This window comes from Halichoerus grypus, chromosome 9 (assembly GCF_964656455.1).
Source record: "Halichoerus grypus chromosome 9, mHalGry1.hap1.1, whole genome shotgun sequence".
Lineage (NCBI taxonomy): Eukaryota > Metazoa > Chordata > Mammalia > Carnivora > Phocidae > Halichoerus > Halichoerus grypus.
Genome location: NC_135720.1, coordinates 122,790,095 through 122,813,935, shown reverse-complemented (window position 1 = coordinate 122,813,935; position 23,841 = coordinate 122,790,095). Strand labels below are relative to the sequence as shown.

Here is a 23,841-nt window from a genome sequence, read left to right as displayed (position 1 = left end):
AAATCCATACAGAATATTCTCTCAAACTAACAGCTGAAAAGAAAAAAATACGCCAAGAAGGATAAACAGCAAACATTAACAAGTCCAAATATTTCATAAATCATAACAAATATATGAAACTCATAAAAGACATCACACTGAAGTTTTTAAACTTGCTATGTGTTGCTTACAAGACACTTCTAAACAAAACCAGAAAGTTTTTTTAAATTAAAAGGGAAAAGATAACTAGTAAATACTATCCAACATTAATACAATAATTAAAGCAAGCACGTATAACATATAAAAACAAATTTTAGGGGTGCCTGGGTGGCTCAGTCGTTAAGCGTCTGCCTTTGGCTCAGGTCATGATCTCAGGGTCCTGGGATCGAGCCCCGCATTGGGCTCCCTGCTCAGCGGGAAGCCTGCTTCTCCCTCTCCCTCTCCCCCTGCTTGTGTTCCCTCTTTCGCTGTGTCTCCCTCTGTCAAATAAATAAATAAAATCTTAAAAAAAAATAAAAATAAAAAAATAAAAAATTTTAAAGGAAAAGTTCATTAATAGAAGGGTACTACATATTGAACAGTATAGTCAATACTTAATAAACACTGGTATTTGATATAAATGTATATATTTGAACCCTGAACCAATACTGAACTCTAATCCCAAAATAAAGTAGTTTTTTTTTTTTTTTTTTTACAAGATCACAAAAGGAAACCTCCCTGATTTTCAAGGATTCATAAAGACCATTCTCTGATCATGATGCACTTCAATTAGAAACCAATAACGAAAAAGGTTTTCACCTTGAAAATATTTAATACATTTAAGTACTCAAATACACACAAAATTGCTCCTGGCTAAATTTTTTTTTTAATACTTTCTGGCTTTCAAAACATATGAATAGGGGTGCCTGGCTGGCTCAGTCCATTAAGCGTCTGCCTCTGGCTCAGGTTGTGATCCCGGGGTCCTGGGATTGAGCCGTGCGTCAGGCTCCCTGCTCAGCAGGGAATCTGTTTCTCCCTCTCCCTTTGCCCCTCCCCCCACTAGTGCACTCTCTGAAATAAAATATTTAAAAAACACATGAATATACCAATCAAAAATGTTTTAATAAACAAAGGGAAAATCTAAAGAGACTTCGGATTGAAAAAATAATAGATGAAACTTTTATGATGTGGCCAAAGCTGTACTATAGGTCATTTTATAGCCTTCATTAAAGAACAAGTGAGCTAAGTGTTCAACTCAATAACCTAGGAAGAGAATCTGATAACCTAGAGGCAGAATGAAATAAAGAGCAAGAAATAAAGTAGATGACAGAGATATAATCAATAAAACTAAAAAGTGGTTCTTCTGAAGGTATATAATCGCAGATCCAGTACAATTTTTAAAGGTCCTAAGAATATTCTAGTATGAAAAACTTTAGACCACAACTGACTTAATAAATAGAAAGCATTACTAATCAATGAGAGCTCATTGTTTAATGGATAATCAAATGGTTCCTCTCCTATCTTAAAAGTCTGAACAGAGGCCCAGATGATTTTATAGGCAAGTAAACCAAAATCCTCAAAAAACAAAAAGTCCAAAGATTCTGCAACTGTTTCAGAATAGAAAAAAAAATAAAGTTGGTTACCTCTCCTTCAAGTGACTATTCAAACACTGATTCTGAAAAGAATGTAATGATGTACATGTGATACACTATGACTAAGCTGGGTTTATCTCAGAAAGCCAAAGATAGCTCAATATCAGAAAATATATTAATATACCATATCAAATAGTAAAAGTAAAGGAGGTAAAATGACAATCTCTAAAAAACGCAGAAAGCACATTCAATACGATTCATTAACCATTTAAGAACTCCTCACAAACTAGAAATAAAAGAACTTTAACCATATTTTTAAAAAGGGTATCTAGCAATGACTTACAACTTTTACTTAATAAAATTTTATTGGACTTTTAGGATTAATAATAAAGTCAGAATGCTTGTTTTAACTTTTTATTCAACATTGTACTGGATGGCCCAGGCTAATGTAATAAAAGAAAAAGAAGTAACAGGTATAAACATGAATAAACATGAAAAGAAAAATATAACTACCACTATTCGCACAATATGATTACATATGAATCTAAAAGAATCTACAAATTTTCAAATAACAAGATAGTTCAACAAGGTTGCCAGATCTAAAACACAGACATAAACAGCCTTTCTGTGCACAACTATCAACTAATTTAAAAAATGTAACTTTAGGGTTTCTAGGAATAAACCCAAGAAAGTCTGTGGAAAACTGTTTATTTTTTTAAAAGTTTTATTTATTTGTTTGACAGGGGAAGTGCAAGTAGGCAGAGCAGTAGATAGAGGGAGGGGAAGCAGGCTCCCCGCTGAGCAGGGAGCCGGATGCGGGGCTCGATCCCAGGACTCTGGGATCATGACCTGAGCCGGAAGGCAGAGGCTTAACCAACTGAGCCACCCTGGCGCCCCTGTGCAAAACTTTTTAAAAAGTTCGTAGCGTTACTGGAGAACGAAAAGGAGGCGGCGAGAGAGATCGAATGACAGAACGTGCGTCCCGCCCCATGCTCTTGATCTGCTTCCTTCCTGCCAACTGGGGAAGGCATTCCAGTTAGTGCCCTCCCTCCTGCTTCCGATTTGATTCATTCATTCCTCCCTTCCTATTAGCTCTTTCCCATCATCACACAACACACTCTAAGTGCTCCTATCTTAAAGGCAAACAAACTCTGGGCCTACCTCACCCTCCCGGTTCCCTTTTCACAAAACTGGTTGTGAGAGTTGCCTACAAGCAATTCCTCCTTGCCCTTTCTCTCATGAGCCCAGGCCAGGCTCTCATCCCCAGGACGCCCCCAAACAGATGCTGCCAAATCTCAATCAATTCAGTCCGTAGCTGCAGCACAGAACACACAGGGTCATGCCCTCCTTCTTAAAATGCTCTTCACCTGGCTTCCAGGGCGCCTCTCTCCCGTTTCTTCTACTTTCCTGGCCACCTCACTTCTCGGTCTCCTTCTACTTTACCTTTATCTCCCCTAAGCTCTACACATGAATGCCCCCAAGATTCAATCTTCGCATCTCTGCCTACGCTCTACTCCCTGAAGATTCAAAACCACATACGTACACTGATATCTCCCCAAATCCCCGCCGAAGCATATGCCCTCACTTCTAAGCTTGTAGAACCTGTTGCTGCTCAACCCCTCCTCCACCCGCACGTCTATAAAGCATCTCAAACTTGTTTAAACTCCAACTCCCATTTATCCACCACCAGCCCTCACCCCCAATAAAACCAAAGCTGCAGTTACACCTGCCTGAATAAATAGCAAATCCCATTCTTCTAGTTATTCAAGCCTAAAAACCCGGGTTCTTCCCATTTTTCTTCTCATTCCCTCACATTCAATGTCCAATCCAGGAATAAATCCTGCTCAGCTCTACCTTCAAAATACACCCCCAGTGCAATAACTGCTCACTTACCCCCTTCTCCCCCATTATCCCAGCACCCAGGCTTCAAACTACCATCATCTTCTGCCTGAATCATTCCGCCAACCTCCTAATCAATTCCCCGGCTTCCTTCCTGGTCCCCCTGCAGTTTATTCTCTATATGGCATTTCAAAAATGTTCATTTGATTACATCATTCCTCCAATGGCATCCCATCTTAGTAAAAATAAAACTCAGTATTTAGCATACCTGCAAAGACCCTGCACAGTTCCCACTACCACCCTGACTTCATCTACCAGTCTCTCCCTCCGTCTTCAGGCACACTGGCCTCCCGGTTGCTGCTCAAACTTACTAAGCACATGCGGACCTCAGGGGGGAATTCCTTTGCTTTCAAGTCCCAAGTGTCACCTTATCAATGAGGCTTTTCTCTAACAATTTACATAAAAATAACACACACCCCAAGCCACCAGCAGTACCCTAATCAGTCTGCTGCCACCACTAGAATATAAGGTCCTTGGGGCAGGGACTGTATCTGTTAGGTCCACTGCAGCATCAATCCCAACCCCAACGTGGCTTCTTGTGTAATTCAACGTGACGATTCCAATGTTTAAGTGGAAGAGCGTGCCACCAAGAAGAGCTAAGACATTTTTTAGAAAAACAGAACAAGATAAAGATTTTTGGTAGGGCAAGTTTCCAAGACGTATTATAAGCCCATACTAATTATGGCAGTGTGGTGTGATCAAGAAAAGCCAAATACCAACTGAGCAGAAGAAACTAACCCACACGTAAATGAAAGCTTTACATTATGGCGGAGGTGGCAAACTAGTAGGGGAGGGATGGACTATTTAATAAATGGTGACAATAGATTATCCACATTTTAAAAAGAAATCAGATCCCACTGGCTCAGGTCATGATCCCGGCATCCTGGGATCGAGCCCCGCCTCGGGCTCCCTGCTTGGTGGGAAGCCTGCTTCTCTTCTCCCACTCCCCCTGCTTGCGTTCCCTCTCTCACTGTGTCTCTGTCAAATAAATTAAAAAAAAAAAAAAAAAAAAAGAAATCAGATCCCAACTTCATATCATATATAAAAGCAGGTAGATGTTCATCCTGTAAGTAGCAAACTCTTAGATGATGATACAAGATAATGATCCCAGGGTAAGAAGGATGTCTTCAATAAGAAACAAAATGGGGAAAATAGGGGCGCCTGGGTGGCTCAGTCGTTAAGCGTCTGCCTTCGGCTCAGGTCATGATCCCAGAGTCCTGGGATCGAGCCCCACATCGGGCTCCCTGCTCGGCGGGAAGCCTGCTTCTCCCTCTCCCACTCCCCCTGCTTGTGTTCCCTCTCTGGCTGTCTTTCTCTCTGTCAAATAAATAAAACCTTTAAAAAAAAAAAATAAATAAATGGGGAAAATAAATATCTACGTTAAAATGTAAAACTTAATATGTAACTATATTACAGACTCAAAATTTTTTAAATGAAGACACATCACAGATGAGAAGATGTCCTCAAGATATGTAACAAAGATAGCATCCATTACAAAGAACTCCAACAAATCAGTAAGAAAAAGGCAAAAGAAAAATGGACAAATGGGAAAAAGAGGTGTTTATATAAAATTCTACAATTCCTTCATATCCCTTTCTGTCTTCTATTGAACACCATGTATAGAATTCTATTTTTATGAAGTAACTGTTCTCTGTATACACCCATTCTTCTAACTGTACTTATGCATACAGATGTCCAAAATGGTGGTCCTCTATGATTTGTGGTAGCTGATCTACGGTGGTAGAGCAAAGAGTAACTTTTCTTTCCCTCTTAGACTTCCCTCTTTTCTCAGTAAACATACGTAGGGCTTTCACACACAAACCACAAGTTAAGGTGAGGAGACCACGTAATTTCTGACACTATGAAATTCAAAGGACCTGTCTGCCAAGCGGATGTCAGCTGGTTCAAGTACTGACTTTAAGAGGCCACACTCTTATTTCAAAGAGGCAGTTAACACAAAACATTCCCAGAACTTTCTGTCTAGGACTGCCCTCAGACACAGTCTTTTGAATATCCTTCATGGCGCCAATTCTTTACTGCCTAAGGGAGAAATGAATCTTAGAATGAACATAATTCAGAACTATAAGTCAGTGGGTTACGCTGACGATATGTTGTAAATCAAAAGTGGCTGCCCACAAACAATACGAAGCATCCTAATAAAGAAACCCATCACTCAGGCCTCAAATTTGTTCCCTCTGCATCTTATCATTCTCAAACTTCCTAATTTCCACGTATTAAATCTATGTGGATCCCTATGGAATCAGTTATACAATGAACGGTGCTATTGGTGACAAAAATCACATTTTGATTTGACATTGTTCCTTTCTTGTTTCTGAGAATGTTACTGCTTTCCACTGTGCATGAGCCTTTTAAAGTTTATATTGGACATGTCGTCTTTAATGTACTCTCCAAACCCTTTACTTTGTTCTTTCTTTAAAAAGCATCATAGCAAACGTCAAATCATCGTTTACATTCATTATCTTTGAAGAAACTTTCAAATTCTCTTCCAAAGTGAACACCTGCTTATTTTTTTGTGGACAAAAATATCGGGACAAATGCAATCTCTGATCTTTTCTGTTTTCATGAATGTTTTATGCTTCATTATAAATACCTGTTTAACTTGAAATCTTTGATGACACTCAAAAATCACTATCCATGACGAAGCATTAGGTTCATTCTCCTTGCAAATTTATTTAATCTCATGCAAAGCTTATTCATTTTCTACCCTATAATTAGCCCCTCATTTTTTAGGCCCATACAGGAGATTTTCAAGCAGCTGGACACGGGAAGCCTACTGGCTGCCTTTGAAATTACAGGTAATTAGCTGAGCTTTCCTGTTCGGATTCCACAGACTATCAGAAAATGCCATTGCTTTAAGTCACATCTGCTCTATGTTCTGCTTAATGACCTCAAGTATGGTGACCATGGAAGAAAAGGCAGATTAAAATATTGATTAGGATCCTGTCTATCTTTTAAAATGGAGCTACCATCATCTGTTAACTTATACTACAAAGAGTTTAAGGAACCTTATAACTTTAGTCCTCATAGCAAGGAAAATGAGTGGGTTTCTCTTGGTTAAGGTGCAGGTGTATGTCTTATAGGACACTAACATCTCCCACAACTTAAAGTAAACCCTAAACCACAGCGGTAATGCCTCCTCAACTCGGAGAAGTTTTTATATAGCATGCTAATACAAAAGATCACCTATGCATACTTAAATGCAGTACTGAGTCACACTATCAAATGCTCATTAAAATTTATTAGGTAGAAAATTTTTTAATTTAAGTAATCTTCCTATTTAAAAGATTTCATGAGTATCATTTGTAAACTTTCTTGAAGAAATCTTTCAAATGCCACTTTTAACAAACACAAATCATTTAAGGGTGTTTACTAGTTTTTTGCTAACATAGATCCAAAATAGATAAGGAGAGTGAAGGTATCTATGTTTGTTGCTCTTCTGTATCTTTATTGATGCTTTATATATGACAGATAAGCAAAAACCTGACTAGATGGCATGTCCTAAATTGACAATGATGTATACAGCAGGAGTGAGAAATCCATTTTCAAACAAATCACAGGGAAAAGTGGAGCAAGCAAAGAGTAGCTGACTTTAGTTTGAAAGTTTATTATTTTAGAAAGACAGAATGATTCTACATTCACTTGGCTTTTTCATTAAGAACAGGAAACTAAACTTTTCTGAATAGTTCGATTCCGTATTACATGGAGTGCAGCAGGGTAGGGCTCTCCAACAGGGGGTTGGATGAGAAGGACAGAGAGTGGGCAGGTGGTAAAGGTAGCAACTCTCAGTCTCACTGCTCTTGACCCAGAGTTAGAAAAGGCCAAAAATGCAATAGAGCTAAAGAAAACAAAAGAAAAACTACTTTGGAAACAAATCTTGGATCATTAATTTATCCGACAACCATGCTCAGTGACAGGAGCTTCTGACATACACCTCCCCCCGCAAAACCTGAGAAATCACTGCACACGGGTCTTAAGCCACTCTTTCTCTGTAGGTAGTAGGTACTATAGTTTGAACCAGAAGAGTTCCTGCCCACAGGGATTCAGAGAGATGCCTGGAGGGGGGATGGAACCAGACTGGAACTGGCCCAGCAATAAAGTGTGTGGTGCAAGGGTGGATGGTGAGAACAGCCAGCTCTGTCCCCGGCCCTTACCAGGGATACTACTAGGAAAAAAGCACAGCTGAAAACCAAAAAAACCCTGTGACAAGGTGAGGGCTCTGGCTGACCTCACATCACCTGGGGAATTATGGGAAGCAGTTCTGCCTCATTCAGTGAAGGACATGAGCACATCCCTCCTCCTCCTCCCAAGGAGCAAAGCAGATAGTCCACTATCTGCTAACTAGTGGCCCTAACAGGTGGGCGCAGGAAGAGAGCTCCTGTTTGTATGCTAGGAGGGCTCTGGAAAAATGGGGGGCCAGATTTCTGAGTGGTGAAAAAGCACATGAAGGATGGAAATTTCCACCTTACTTTTAGTTCCCACCCCAATCACCCAGGAGAGTGAGGGGCTCAGCTGCCTATTGCCTCCAAGGAAAAACTGAAGTTCTCAAAGCCTTGGTCACATCAATGTCCTTACTTGTTCCAATGTTTCCTTCTCAAGCTCTAAGGGAACACTCTTCCTCAAGGGGAGACCTGTTCCACGATAGGTAAAGCTTTTTAAAAGCTTACCAACTTCAGGGTGCCTGGGTGGCTCAGTTGTTAAGCGTCTGCCTTCAGCTCAGGTCATGATCCCAGGATCCTGGGATCGAGTCCCACATCAGGCTCCCCGCTCAGCAGGAAGCCTGCTTCTCCCTCTGCCACTCCCCCTGCTTGTGTTCCTGCTCTCGCTCTCTCTCTGTCAAATAAATAAATAAAATCTGTAAAAAAGAAAAAAAAAAAAAAAAGCTTACCAACTTCTAAGGCATATCCCTCTACTGCAACAGAAATCAGCCAAGACAAGGACTTCGAGGTTTTAGCCTTCCTTCCAGTGGGATTATGCATATAAGCGACGTGGATTTTAGAACAATCCTTTCTCCACCTGATCCTCCACTTCCTGGTTTTGGTCTTTTTCTCTCCCAGGCCATCTTTTGACAAAGGCAGGGGTGCAGTATTGCTGTAAAGCTGTCCACTCGTGACCACAATCTCTTTTCTGTTGGTTTTATCAGGTTCCCGGGAAAACTGAACGTGTCTGGTCTTAACACATTAACTCCCTCCTGCCAAGGTGGACCCACACACCTTGATAAGATCTCATTCCACAATCTTTTATTTATTTTAAATACTTATTTACTTAAGTAATCTCTACACCCAACGTGGGGCTCGAACTCACAACCCCGAGAGATCAAGAGTTGAATGCTCCTCCTCCGACTGAGCCAGCCAGATGCCCCTCATTCCACAATCTTTTAAACTCATTCTACATAATCATTGCAACTTCATCATTTTTAAGCAGTCCCAACCTACAGTTACTTAGGATCGTTCCCCCTAGGAATACATTTTTAGATATGTATCCATCAATTTAATCAAGACATTCTCAAAAAGCTCATTTATGAGCTGAAGCTAGTGGTGTTGAATGATGGCATATAAAATAATTCTGGAGAAAATTTTCGTCACATCTACACTCTGAGGGAAAAATACCACAAATCATATTCTAGTTGGCACCCTCTGCCACATACTCTCTCTCTCCATCCTTAGAAATGATAATCAAATGGGGCGCCTGGGTGGCTCAGTCGTTAAAACGTCTGCCTTCGGCTCAGGTCATGTGGGATCGAGCCCCGCATCGGGCTCCCTGCTCCGCGGGAAGCCTGCTTCTCCCTCTCCCACTCCCCCTGCTTGTGTTCCCTCTCTCGCTGTCTCTATCAAATAAGTAAATAAAAAATCTTTAAAAAAAAAAAAAGAAATGATAATAAAATAATCATTAACCTCTTGCTTTAAGCTCAAAAGCTCATCTGCATACAAGAGAGAAGTTAGAGGATTAAGACGGGGGACCTGTTTGCTGGCCAAGAGTTGGAGAGGTGGCTAACCTCCGCCACAGGTGTCTGAGCTAAGACGGACACAGAAGATTTCCCTCTGGACTGCACACATGGAAAGCTAAGTAAGAAAAAGTGAGCAGCCAGACTGCTGCTTCCCCGGCCAGAGCTTTACCAAGGCAACAAGCAAGTATGGAGGCTAGGGTTACGAGTCAAAACAAACGAAGCCTCAACTCAAAGGGGATGTGGCAGAGGGATGAAGATGATGTTGACGGCACCAGAGCTGGACATGCGGACAAGAACATTCAAGAGGGAAAGAGGAGATGAAAGGAAGTTTACTAAGGGGGTACTGGCCTAGCCCATGGGTAGGAAGAGTTCTACAGCCAGACAGGCCCCCATTCCAACAGGAATAATTCTTTTACCTAGCGTTGTCATGGAAGATAACACAGTAAGCCCCTGCTCCTGCACTGGATGCGCACGCCCAGCGGGAGATCAAAGGTTGTATGAGAACACTAACTCCTCTTCCTGAAACATCAACCTGACCCAAAGTTTTATGGAGAAGTACGTACTGGTAAATACCTTTAAGACATTTAATATCAAACCAAAAAATTTTCTATGGCATACACTGTTAACTTCACAAAGGTTTAGGTAACGTGAGAATTCAAAAACAGGCCAGGACTGCAGCAGGCCATTTAATCCCCAACTTCCACGTCCAACTCTTATGAGGCTATCTGATCTCTTGCTTCTGTTGTTAGGAATACTTGGGTGGAATCTTTGGAAAAAAATTACCATTAAAGTAAACTGAATTTTGTCACTTACATGCCAAAACTTTTTAAAAATCATTTTTGACAGCTCTTTTCAACATATGCCTGTTTTTCATAAGCATGCCTTTCACATGCTCTGTGGGGCTCAGGAGCCCCTGCTTTCCATGACCCGGAGGTGCCGTCACCAGCTCATCTCACGAGCAATTTTATTAATGTCAACCCACAGCCTTTGACAGCTCTCCTTCTCTTACCAAGTATCTGTTCCTAACATGATAAGGAAGTTGGTGAAGTCCAAGCATATCATGCCTAAAATAAAGGAAAACAGTCTCCCAGAGAGACTCAGAGCTGTTCAATGTGTAAGGGGTGTGACCCGTTCTACAAGCCAAGAAGACTTTTATTTGGTCCTGGGGTTCCTGCATATTCTAAAGAACTGAGGCACCCAAATTAGTTACATGTTAAAATAGGAAATGCTTCTGTATGCAACTCTGTGATGCCCTAAAATCCTAAACATACTAATCCTAAACATACTACTGATGAAAAATGGGTATATTGTAACCAGAGATACTCATTATCTGCAATCAACATCGTTGGGCTTTATCAACAAACACTAAGAAAATATCAACCTCTTAAAAACTTCACATTGCAGAGTTCATTATAAATGAAAATAAGACAAAATACAAAGGCATTTCCTAAATATATTGTGGTTAACTTCTCCAACTGGAGAGTATTTTTAGACATCTCCCCCCAACACTTTTCACCAACAGCTAAACACAAATACTATGACGAACATTATTTTCCTCCAAAACACCATGTAGAGTTTTTTTCAAACAAAATGCACAATTCTCACATATATGGTACAATTTCAAACAATAGAACTCCAGTCACATTCAGGTCCTCAGATTAAGCACTGCAACAAATCAACAAATAGCCAACCCATTCCCAGAAAAAAATACATATGATATTATTTAATACCTAGAGAAAGTAATACTTAAAGTGCAAATTAATAAGTCAATAGTGCAAAGGAAAAAAGTAAATTATTCACACAGAGTTTGGAGGGGATGATTCCTGCTAGTTGTGAACTCTAATGAGGTCCTGAATGAGAACGGACACTGAAGCTAGCGAGCTGGGTGATCCACCTATTGGAAAAATGGCAACACAAAGGTAGGAAGGGATGGGCTGTGCAGGTGTGGACAAAGTAAGCCGACAACTATGGCTTCAGTAGCTCAGACCACATGAAGAGGCCAACCTCAGGTAAAGAAAAGTTAGAGAAAATATGCTTATATATCAAGGCTGACAGAACAAAGATGTTGAACATTTTGCCTTAGAATCGTTAGTTCTGTAACTATTATATCCATTTTCATTATCAGTCCTCTTGAAATCTAGTTTATACTTTATTTACATTTTCAATATCTTTACGTAAATCTCAAGTGTTGGCTCTAGCCCTCTATCCCCATGCATGACACCACAAATTCAAAATCAATAAGGTTTCTTCCAATTCTGGCAAAAAAGCTAACAAGATTCCAAAAGGGCATTCTCACTACAAAATAACTAGATCTTCAATAAAGTATATTTCTTAATGCTTTATTGAGCTTGCAAAAAGGAAGGAAAATATCGGGCGCCTGGGTGGCTCAGTCGTTAAGTGTCTGCCTTCAGCTCAGGTCATGATCCCAGGGTCCTGGGATCAAGTCCCACATCGGGCTCCCTGCTCCATGGGAAGCCTGCTTCTCCCTCTCCCACTCCCCCTGCTTGTGTTCCTGCTCTCGCTCGCTCTCTCTGTCAAATAAATAAATAAAATCTTAAAAAAAAAAGAAAAAAAAAAAAGAAGCAAGGAAAATATCTAAGTGCCCCATAACTCTCTCCAACCCAACCATAAAGAATGATTCAATCATAAAAGTAGACAAATACCAAAGACTAAGAAAGCAAGCTACAGATTTGGGGTGGGGGAACCCCAGATAATGTAGAAGTAAAAAATATAATTGTTGAAATTAAAAACTCAATGGCTGGGTTAAATAGCAGATTAGGCACACTTCATCAGTGAACTAGAAGTCAGATCCAAGGAAAAACCCAGAATGCAAACAAAGCTAAAACAAAAAGACGGAAATGAGAGGGTTCTTACCCTTTGATAGGGAGGAGAAAATGAGAAGACCTTATAAATAACTACTTGGTGAAATTCCAGAAGTGTATAGAAGAACAGCAGTATTTTATGATAAAATGGACAACACTTTGAGCACTAATAAGGCACAAACTGCCCAAAGAAGCACAACATATACAAACCTTGTTAACAGAAAGTCTCACAGAGATACACCATAATAAAACTAGAGAACACCAAAGTCAAAGAGAGGATCTCAAAAGCAACCAGAGACAGAAGACAGATCTCTTGTAAAGTAACTACACCTAGACTGACAACAACCTCCTCCACCACAATGGGAAAGCCAGAACACAACGGAAAAGTATCTTCAAAATGCTTAAAGAAATTAACCAATTAACTGATTTTATTTGGAATCAATTCTATTTTCCTGAAATGAAGGCAAAATAGAGATATGTCCGTACAATAAAAAAAAAAAAAAAAAAATAGACATTTCCACCAATAATCCTTCACTAAAGAAATCTCTAAAGGATATACCCAAGAAAGGAATCCCAGAAGTTCTGATGATCAAAAAACTGGTAAAGATATAAGTAAATCTAAACAAATATTGTCTGTATACAATAATAATGTCCTATTGTGTAAGGTTTTTTCCATAGACATAAAGAAACACGGGAAAATAACAGCATGTAAGTAAGTTCGGGGGGGGGGTGGGATCAGAGTTAAAGGATTCTAAAGTCTTTATACTGTCAGAAGTGAAGCTAAATTTTGCTTAACTTCCTTTTTAACTGAAATACAGTCGACACACAATGTGACATTTGTTTCAGGTGTACAACATAGTGACTGGACAAGTGAATACATTATGCTATGCTCACCCCAAGTGTACCTACCATCTTCACCATACAATCCTATTACAATACCATTGACTATATTCTCTATGCTGGATCTTTCAGACCCGTAACTCATTCATTCCATAACTTGAAGCCTGTACCTCCCACTCCCCTTTGGTTAACTTTAGACTTCATGGATGTATAATTTCGAGAATAGCCACTTAAAGAAATAGTGTACAACTTCCAAATCCAATCAGTAAAGTTTTGATACGATTTTACTGTGGACTCTGGCTGAAGCTGAGCTGAGTTTGGCAAAAAATGTCAGAATAGTCAATGAAGGGCAGTGAAAGTCAAATCTTAGCTCAAAGATCTCAAGAACAATTTTAATACTTGTTTTGGGTCACAGATCCCTTTGAGAAACAGATGAAAGCTATTGATCCTGTCCCTCAGTAAAACTCTCATACAGACTTGTACAAATTTTCATACAAATGGGAAAGACTTTTCCCAGACTCCCAGAGAACACAGATCCCCAAGGCCCTGCACAGCTTAAAAGGCTAAAGAGAATTAAGTTTGTGTGGGAAAGTTAGTAAAGTTAGAAGTTCTCCTATCCAAGAGCTGAAACCACATATGCAGAGGAGGAACCAAGTGTAAAAGGAACAGCACAAGGCATAACATCTGGGGGAGGGGGGATTCTGGAGGGAAGAGGTCAAGAATGGAGAGTCAGTCCTATAATTCACGCTTTCATTAAAGTGTAACTCAACAATTATGCAACTAGTGCAATACTTGAACTTTGGAAAATAACGACAAGAAAAAATTCCTAGTTTTAAAGATTGTAAGCATCAATCTTACAACCTGATGGACAAGTATGTCATACAATGAAGACACAAAATAGATATTAAAGCACCCTTAGCTAGCTACCTAGTATTTTTAATACTCCCTTCGTGGAATGACTCAGTTAACAACCAGCAACAAAGAGCCTGCAAAAAGGACTAGTCTGGTCCACCTGGAGTTGTTCTGCAAAGGAAGATCCCAACCCCTCCCCACCTCAATGTGTAGTGTAGCCTCAGTGTCAGAAACACAGACCACTGCAATCCAAAGGCTCCTACATCCACCTGCATTCCATAAAGCAGCTTTTTGGAAATATAGATTCTGGTCTCCATCCAAACATTGAAAACTACACTCTCATGTTTGGGCCCATCAATCTGTATTTTAAAAGGACCCCAGATGATGCTGTTGCACCTAGAAACACACACACAATATAAAAACTACTTATTCACAAAAATTTGACTCATATTGGCTTTGTGCATCACAGATATTCAAAACTGTGATTCAGAACAGTACAAATAAAGTATTTTCTATACACCATGAAAATATCTTTGATGATTAAAAATTATTACAGAGCATGAAGAAAAATTTAATGATTCTTAGATATTATAGCAAGAACAGAAAAAAAGACTTATTCTAGTACACAGGAATTGAAAGCAAATTCAGAGGTTAAGCACGTGGGATGTCTCCACACTGTTGTTTAGGCAAATAAATAAATAATATCCTCAGCAATTCACATTCAAGATGTTAATTTTCAAAATACACATTTGACTTCACTGCCCCACAATCAACTCCAGAAGTCAAACAACTCTCTTTTCTTTTTCTTATCTTGGTCAATCTTTTAAGAGCCAGCACACACACAACAGATGTGGGTTTATCTTGACCAACATCCACTGAAAAAGGTCTCTTGATCTTTGTGACTTCCATTTGAATTACACAAGCAGATTTTATTTATAACTGTGCTTTTGGTCAATGTACATAAAATCCATGTGGTGCATAGGAGACAGGAGCAATGATATCCCAAAGCAGTAAGAAAAATTCAAAAGACTTACCTTTCCCCCAAATCCTGATCATCCTTCCAAACTAATCAACTTTAAGACATTTTTTAAATAAGCCAGATAAAATTTCATTCTTAAAAACTTACTTCCATTTTTGATAGACTGGAATATGCATGTGTTAGATAAATAATTTCTCAGAAGGCCAGGACTAGATCACTGAGATCTTACTAAAACTTAAATTAGCTATTTTAACAGTTTTCAAGGGAAAAACCCCATATCCACTGAGAAAGAAGGAATTATTAAGATATACATATAAGGAGAATGCATCTCCATTTTCCTACAGTGTGGATTCCTTATTCAGTCCCACATGAATGAAGTCTTATGGTGGTAACTTGACCATTAGATAGTCTTCTTGATCTCACAGTTTTCTTTGGTGATATAATCAGTTTACTTGATGCTTTGAAATCCCAAATATCAAAGGAAAACAGGTTTGGTTTCAGGTGTGAGAGCTGGATAGGTTTTTTTCTTTCTTTAATTAATAATGAAAGATAGAGCGCCTGGGTGGCTCAGTCAGTTAATAAGCATTTGCCTTCAGCTCAGGTCATGATCCCAGGGTCCTGGGATCGAGCCCCACATTGGTCTCCCTGATCAGCGGAGAGTCTGCCTCTCCCTCTCCTTCTCCTCCCCACTCGTGCTTTCTCTCTCTCTCTCGCAAATAAGTAAATAAATAAATAAAATCTTAAAAAAAAAAAACAGAATGGAAGAACATAAAGATGTTTCCTAGAATAATATAATCATTTAACACTTGGGTATAGCACTTTATCAACTATAAATTGCCTTTACATGCTAAGGTCATATAAGCTTCACATCTTACTGATGAGGAAGTTCAGGAGAGAGTTTCTGAAGACACATAGCTATTCCCTTCATTATACAAAAGGAAAGAGTGGAACCCAGCCTAGAACTGGGATTGGAGCTGGAAGGACTTTCGTTACTCCACACTCCACATGCCTCAATCTCAGTCCCTGAGTAGTTGGTCATCTAAAGCAGAGGTGAGAAAACAAAATCCAGCCCATGGATTTTATGGAACCCATTGGCTAAGAATGATTTTTACATTTTTAAGTGATTGGGGGGGAACAAGATTATGACATGTAAGGGGTACCTGGGTGGCTCGGTCGTTAAGCATCTGCCTTCAGCTCGGGTCATGATCCCAGGGTCCTGGGATCGAGCCCCACATTGGGCTCCTTGCTCAGCGGGAGGCCTGCTTCTCCCTCTCCCACTCCCCCTGCTTGTGTTCCCTCTCTCGCTGTGTCTCTCTGTCAAATAAATAAAATCTTTAAAAAAAAAAAAAAAGATTATGACATGTAAAAACTACATAAAATTTGAATTTTACTGTCCATAAGCAGTTTTATTGGAAAATGGCACTCATTCGTTTAGGTATTGTCTACGGGTGCTTTTGCCCTACAACAGCAGAGCTGAGTAGTTGCAACAAAGACTGCATGGGTCTAAAATATCAACTGCCTGGTCCTTTACATAAAGTCTGGACCCCTGATCTATACAATGTTTATCTTTTTGTGAAAGTTATGAAGTACTCACCAGGAGTAAGTAAAAAATCTGTCTTTCCTAATCCTAGCTGCTAGAGATACAGTTAGTAAGTCCATTCCATCTTCAACAGACACTCTTCCAATTTTGTAAGGCTGATGCTCCACCCCATCTTGTTCCCTTATTTTTTATTCACACAGTGACAAGAACCACTTTACTAAGGACCTATTACCACATACCAGGCACCATGCTAAGTACTGGAGATCTCATTTCTTCTAGGTGACAAAACAGAGGCTTAGCAATCAAATAATTCACCCAAGTTCACACAGCTACTGCAAACCTGTGCTCTTACCATACCAGGTTACATCAAGAAGCAAGACTTTGAACTTCTTCCTCTGTCAATCTATCCCTACAGAATTGTAGAGTTTGAGGCCAAACATGAAACTTCTGTTTTGATTTAGGCAGAACCAAATAAAACAAGGCAACTAATGTCCATGACCTTATTACTAATGTGCCTTAGTGTTCTTCCCAGCCTTGTCAAATAGTCTGCTAGACTGTAGTGTTTATTTACAATTGCATATCATTTCTGCCTCACAAGTAATATTGCCTCGATTAAAATAATACAATTCTCTATCTTTAGAAACAAAACCAGGCCTCAGGGAGGCATGTTAGATCAGTTAAAATACAACAATAACCATCACTTACTGCGTGTTCACTATGGGAATTGTGGAGTATGATTTACATTTTCTTTCATCTAAACTTCACGGTTCTGTGAGGTAAGCACTGATCCCAATTTTGCAGATGAGGAAACTAAAGCTTTCAAGGTAATTTACCCAAGGTGACAGGGTTGGAATTCAACAACTAGGTTTTCTGACTCCAAACCCAGGCTCTTAACCACTATGCAGAACTTTCAAGTATCAACTTTCAATCGTACTATAGTCATAGTGAAGTCAGTGTTGCCTACAAGATCAAGAAATTAGAGAACTTATCCTGAAGGATACTATCACAATATTTACTATCACTTCAACTATACTTCTGTAACACTTTTTTTCAAAACTAACACAAAACCCAGAATCAGAAGGTCAATTGTACGAGAGTATCATTTCTTTGCAATGTACTTATTTCTTCCCCAATAAATGTTGAGGACACGAACCATCCTCATACCTTAGGCCTCCCTATCTCCTTAAGGAATCACCATAGAGAAGACATTCAATGAACATGCTGAATGAACACAAATTTTGAACAAAATGTGACTTATACATGAATTCTGCCAGGAAAGTAATGACTAGAAAACCTGAAGAATAAAGAAAGAACTAAATTTAGTTCATAAAGCACTGGTGGTAAATGTACTGTCTTCAGGAACACTTTTACACACATAAGATACAACTGATGTATAAGGTGCTACCTTCACCCAAACACTAATGGAATGACTTAAGTGATTATGTGTTTATAATCACAAAAATTAGTACAATGAATACTCAAACCTAAACTAGCAAAGAACAATCTAATGTAGAAACCAAAATCCCTCATCTGTATTTTTCCAACTGTTTGTCAGCCTGGAAGATCTGCATCTATCTTAGCCTCTACTTATGGACCTTCCCCATGCACACCACTTTCCCTCCTAGAAGGGAAACTTCTTGAGGACAAGATTTTTTTCCCCTTTACTAAAATAGCCAAATGACCAAAGATAGTATCTTCAATACACTAGGGCAGAGCTAATGTATAAAATGGCTGAAGAGAATGGAACGTTTTCAGTGCCAGCTAAGGTACACTGACCACATACAATGTAAGGGGAGGCAACAATCTTACCATTATTTCTACAGAAGGCAGCCTCCTCCTGAGAACTTCTGCAAACACTTGCTTTTAAAAAGCAACGAAAAGTTGCTAGAAGGCTATCATTGTCGGGAATAGAGTGCCATTCTACGCCAATTGCAATAATGACACCTCAGAAGGTTCACCTGGTACATATTAGGGGTTGACAAGGGCCATAGGGCTCTACCTGTTACATACGCTTACTTAAGCCCCTAAACACCCAGTTCCCTAAACGCATCATAAAGGTGAATCCAGAGAGTATCCGGAAGCTTTAAGTCTCTTCCGAAGATGTATTTATAAATACATATAAACAGAAAATCATTTATCCAAAAGAACAGAAAGCCTTCCAAGCTTCTGTACTCCCAGGAAGTCTACTTTGAAACACGTCAAGAAGTTACACCGAGGCATACAAAATATGTCTAAAGATCCAAACAGATAACTCCAAAACTTGAAGTTGAAGCTGGCAAACCCATCGTTCATAACTTATAGGTCTGATTGTGCCCCTTCTTACTTGCAACGCTGCGACGCAAATGAATGACGGTGTATCAGCGTTAAATTTAAATTTCCTGGCTCTGGCCACAATGCTAACCTAATTAAAGCATGTGGTCAACGTTTAGCATTTTCGGTGCGTTATTTTGCATCGCTTTGGCTAGCAACAGAGTCGAAGACAGTTGCACTCTTCCTCTCGGCCCCCCACTCCTCAAACCGGAGGCAAAACCCTCTCCAAAATGCTTTATTAAATGGACAGGAAAAACACCCCCGCACCGCCTACAGACCCCGCCAAGCTGTAACAGGGGCTTCACACCCATTGCCCTCGCCAAGAACACTTTGGGCTCAGTCTGAGCAAGTCACTGGTGTCAGCGCTACTTCCCCACGGCCGGAGCCCCCCCCAGGCGCCCGACAAGTCCGGGGAGCCCCCCCGCCCGCCGGGCCCCTCGGAGCAGCGTGGCTCGGGCTCCCCTCGCACACATTTCCCGTCCAGCAAACTGCGGCCGCGGAGGGGGAGGGGGCGAAGCGGGCGCCCGCGGCAGAGCCGGGCCGTCGGGCTGGACGCGGCCGGGCCGGGGAGGGGCGGCGCGGGGCGGCGGGCGGGGGCGGCCTGAGGGTCCGGGAGGGGGAGGGGAGGTACCTCGTACAGCTCCTCGGAAGCCATGGTGGGCGGCGGAGTTGCGGGCGGGCGGGAGGGGCAGGGTCGGGGCGAGGCGCCGCCGCCGCCGGGCGGCCGACACTTTGTTTCAGTTGGGTCCCTGCGTGGCCTGCGCTTCCTGCTCCCGCTCCCAGCGCCGGGAGCTCAGCACGGACGAGCCTCTCACACTCACTGCCAGTGCGGGCCGGCGGCGGCGGCGGCGGGGTTGTGCGCAGGAGCAGCTGCGCAACGCGCCCTCCGCGCCCCGCGCTCACTCCCCGGCGGGCCGGCTCGGGCTCGGGCTCATCGCGCCCCGCCGCGGGGCCGGGCCGGGCTGGGGCGGGCGCGGCGGCGGTGCACGGCAGCGCGGCTGGCTCCGTGGCTCCCCCTCTCCGGTGTAGTGCAAAAAGCTTCCTACTTGCGACCAAAAAACCTGCCCCGGCTACTGAGCATGCCCAGTGCGGCCGCCCGGGCCCGGCGGAGCCGCGCTCCCGCGCTCCGGGTTTTCGGACCGCCCGCGCGGGAGGGGCGGGGAGGCAGGCGGGGCGGGGCGGCCGAGGGGAGCAGTGGGCTCCGCTCCGGGCCGAGGCGGGCGGGCTGCCGCCTTGGGCGAGCCGGCAGGAAGGGGAGGAGCCAGGGAGCGGTGGGCGGGGCTGAGGCGAGGCGTGGGCGGGGCCGCGGGAGCGGTGGGCGGGGCCCCGACTTCTGCAAGTCCCCTCCGGGGGGTCGGACCCGGCGGCCGCGCTGCCGGCCGGCCCGCCTCGACGTGGGTGCCGGGACCTGGGCAGGGCGGGACTGGGGGGCCTCGAAGGTCGAGGCGGACGGCGGTGGTTCCCAGTGGGGCAGGCACTGGCGGGCCCGAAGTTGGGCAGGAGGCCGTGGGAGCGAGCTGCCTGCGTCTGAAGCCCACCGCCCCGACGGCAGCGGCTGAGCCACCAAATGCGCAGCCTCCCTACAGGAGAGCGCAGAGCTCCAGCCTCCGTGCGCCAGCCGCGGACGCCCGTCCCGGGCCAAGTCAACGCGCAGGGGCGGGCGGCGTGGCCAGGTGGAACCCCCCGCCCTAACACGTGCCCGCCTCCCCCGCGGCAGCCGCCAAGACCCGGAGCCCGAACCACGCGCCCCTCCGTGTGGCCCGGAGCGCTCCGGGCACGCTCGCTGGGCCGTAGGCCGGGGGTGGGAGCCGGGGGCGGGAGCCCGGCGCAGTCGAGGGCGGCGCGAGGGCGCGGCTGCCTCCACTCTGCCCGCAGCTTCCCCCACGCCAGGCCTCCCTGTTCCTTTTGGAGCGTCCACCTCTTCGGACTGAGAGCTGGGAGGAGGGGCCAGAATCTGGGCTCGGGGAGGTCTGAGTTCTAATGGAACGAAGCTGTCAATGGTGGTTCTCCTTGGGGGTGGGGGGGAACGGTGAGGACAACAGATACGACAGGCCCTTGGGTCAGAACAGCCATGGGCTGGCCCTTCCTCCACTTCATAGGAGAGATGGGCAAAGTGGGGACGGCCCGCATGGCTAGCTCCCAGGGCACACCTGCCGGGAGACTGGACGTTTCCCCGTCCGTGCTGAATGAGGAAGGGGCTTCCTGGCCTGACTCCCCCAAACAGCCGGCAACTCCAAACCGTCCTCCCGAACTTCTCCACGGGACACTACAGAGACATCGTTTCACATTCTCTCCTACTCCCTACACCTGGAAGCCACCGCCAGAGCCTACATTTTTCCCAAAGGGTCCTCTGCTGCCACTGCGTTCCTGGTGCTCTATCTAGCGCTGGTTCCTAACCGACCTTCCACTCACCGCGCTCCTCCCACCACTTTTCTTTTTAAAACCCAATTCGATTGGGCCGCAAACATACAGTTTAACAACCACAGGGCTTTTCACAGACTCCGCGGAGTTTCCTGCCCTCCCCACTCCCGGGAACAAGCACAGCACTTGCCCTTAAGTCACTTGAAGTCGAGGCACCATTCTCTTCCCGCCGGTGCCTCTACCAGCAATTCCCTGGGCCCGGAATGCTCCCTTTCAACCTTAAACTCCAGCTCCGACGTCACCTCAAAACATAGCCTTCTGCCTTCCAGGGCAAAATCAGTTACTCCCTCTCCAGGGGCTCCTGAAGCCCTCAGGTGTGCCCCAGGGAAGGGTTCGTCTCAGTGTGTTTTAACTGTTTCGTCCACTCTTCACTCCCACCCCCATTTCTAGACTGTGACTTTCTCCCAGATCTCATCTGCAAATTTGACTCTCCAACCCTAGCACCATTCTCTACATACAAAATAAGTTTTTATTCAGTGAGTTGGAATTCCAATGTTCACAATAAAGTCCGACACCCACACATCCAATTTCCATTATCAAATCCTTTGATGACAGAATCACAAATTAATGGCCTACCCTCTCTACTTAATAAGGAGCTCTCAAGCTCTGCCCCTTTCCCTGATGGCCCAGTCAAATTCTCTCTGCCTCCTCCAAATATTCGCTCCGCTTTCCTCTCGCTTAACATTGCCATTATTTGCTGCATTTAATTGTTGTCTCTCTAGCCACACAAATTCATCATTGAAAGTTGTAAGCTCCCTGAAGGCAAGGACTAGGACTTTAAATATAATCTGTGAAGTCTCAAAGCAATTTGCTCACCTACCTACCGCAAGTGCCCAGATACTTGCAGGAGATGGTTAAAAATCATACAAGTGTAAGAAAATATAAATAAAAAAGGGATCCTCGATACAAAATGAACAGACACATCTCACATATATAAACCCATATGCAGTGGGATGATACAAATATAAACATAAACATTTCTTCTCTCAGGGCCACCACCCTAATTACTGCCACCATCCGAACAAAATTTGTTAAGCATTCTCAAGTTGCTCCACCAAGTGCTTAATGGTCTGTAATGTTAAATACATTGTCTCTAAAGTCTCCAATACTACCACTGTTACCCAGGAGAAGAGAAGAAGAAGCAAGGACAGGAAGACATCCACAACAACCATACTCAGATATGGAGCTAGTACATTTAGTGTATATATACAATCATAGTGCTAAGGTGACTTCCGTCAATGTGGAGAAAAAGAGGGGGAGGGGAATTACAGATTTAAAAAAGGTAACTCCAAAAAGCCAGTTTACAGGGACCTTTAATCCTGGTGACCTGGATTATTTATGCAGCTATGATTAGTCATCAACATTAAAAGAATAACCACTGGGTAGAGATCACCTCCATAACAAAGCGAGAGTAAGCCATTCTCCTAAACTCAGCTCCACCTACCTCTCTCCTCCAACAATTAGTTGCTTTCCATCGTAATTAAGAACATTGGCGGAGGGGACCAGTACTAAGATATCCAAATCAGTGACTGAGAACTTGAGCAAGTTTTCTACTGTCCACTTTGTTCCTTCTCATCTGCCCTCCACAGAAAACACCCACCACTTTATTGAATATTATTTTCCTTATGTATCTATTTTGCTTCAATTAGTTCAAACTGTCTTACTTTTAAGGAGATTTTGCTTTCTTCTTTCATTTTTTCAAATAATCAACATTTATCAGTGCTCGTAACAGAAGTAAATATATCCAAGACCATATAATGGCTTTGAATTTATACCACCTTTTATGAAATAGTGAATCTTACAGTAGTTACCATGACCACGTGTGTGGGTGCTGTGAAAATACGTTCTCAGTGAATTGAGAATAAAAGTGAAATCACATCCCCAAAACATATCAAGGAAGATATCTGCATTGTACCAAAAATACATGCAGCACAATAGTATGTACTAGTAAAATATATAAATCTTAAGGATTATAGATGTGGTCAACAAGTGAGATGACATACACACGTGATTAAAATACACGTCTACCGGCAATAAGCCTCAGCTCTTACCTGACTCGAGCCAGCGGTGGAGACCAACCTAAGGCAGTTTACTCCTTTTCCAAATTCATCTGAACAATTGGTAATAGATTATCAGCACCACTTAAGCGAAGGCTCTTCAGATCCAGAGTCGAAGCCATTTCCCATCTCAGCCGGACAATGACTAATCTCAAATTGGAGGGTCTCCTCTTTTCTCATTCAACCAACCAACCAGTCACTTCTTCCATTCTCCCAAGAATCTGCATTTCATCTACATTTGAATTCCAAGGCGCCCAAGAGGGGATGGAGGGAGGGGCTGGAAAGACAAAAGAAGCCCAAATCTAGCAGTTACTAGTCTCAGCCTAAGGCAGGTTGGGTGGCTGTGGAAAAGCTGCTGATAATGATTCCCTTCATTAATTTTGCACCCCAAAGCATAATCTACCTTGGCTACCTTCTCCAAAACCCCAAATTTAACTGTGGTTTTTATGAAGTGACCTATGTTTGTGCACACTGTAGCCAAAGAGAAATTAAATACATTCTTATTATAGAACATTCACTCCACAAAACATGGGGAAATTCCTAATTCAATCGCCTACTCAAAAGTAAGTAAGAAATTTCAAGCCCGTGAAGCAAAAGAGAAACATA

The 23,841-nt window shown here is 42.8% G+C and overlaps 1 protein-coding gene across 3 annotated transcripts in view; it reads right to left on the bottom strand.

Annotated features, from left to right (window-relative positions):
• CDYL (chromodomain Y like) overlaps window positions 1-19,842 on the bottom strand; it is a 171,993-nt gene extending 152,151 nt beyond the window's left edge. Inside the window, exon 1 of one of the 3 annotated variants that reach the window (XM_078055645.1) lies at window positions 19,389-19,842. In XM_078055645.1, coding sequence (XP_077911771.1) covers window positions 19,389-19,412 — 24 coding nt within the window. In that variant the 5' untranslated portion in view covers window positions 19,413-19,842. The remainder of the gene's footprint in view (window positions 1-19,388) is intronic. The other 2 variants (XM_078055644.1, XM_078055646.1) reach the window with 2 other exon arrangements.
• Between the last annotated feature and the right edge of the window lie 3,999 nt (window positions 19,843-23,841).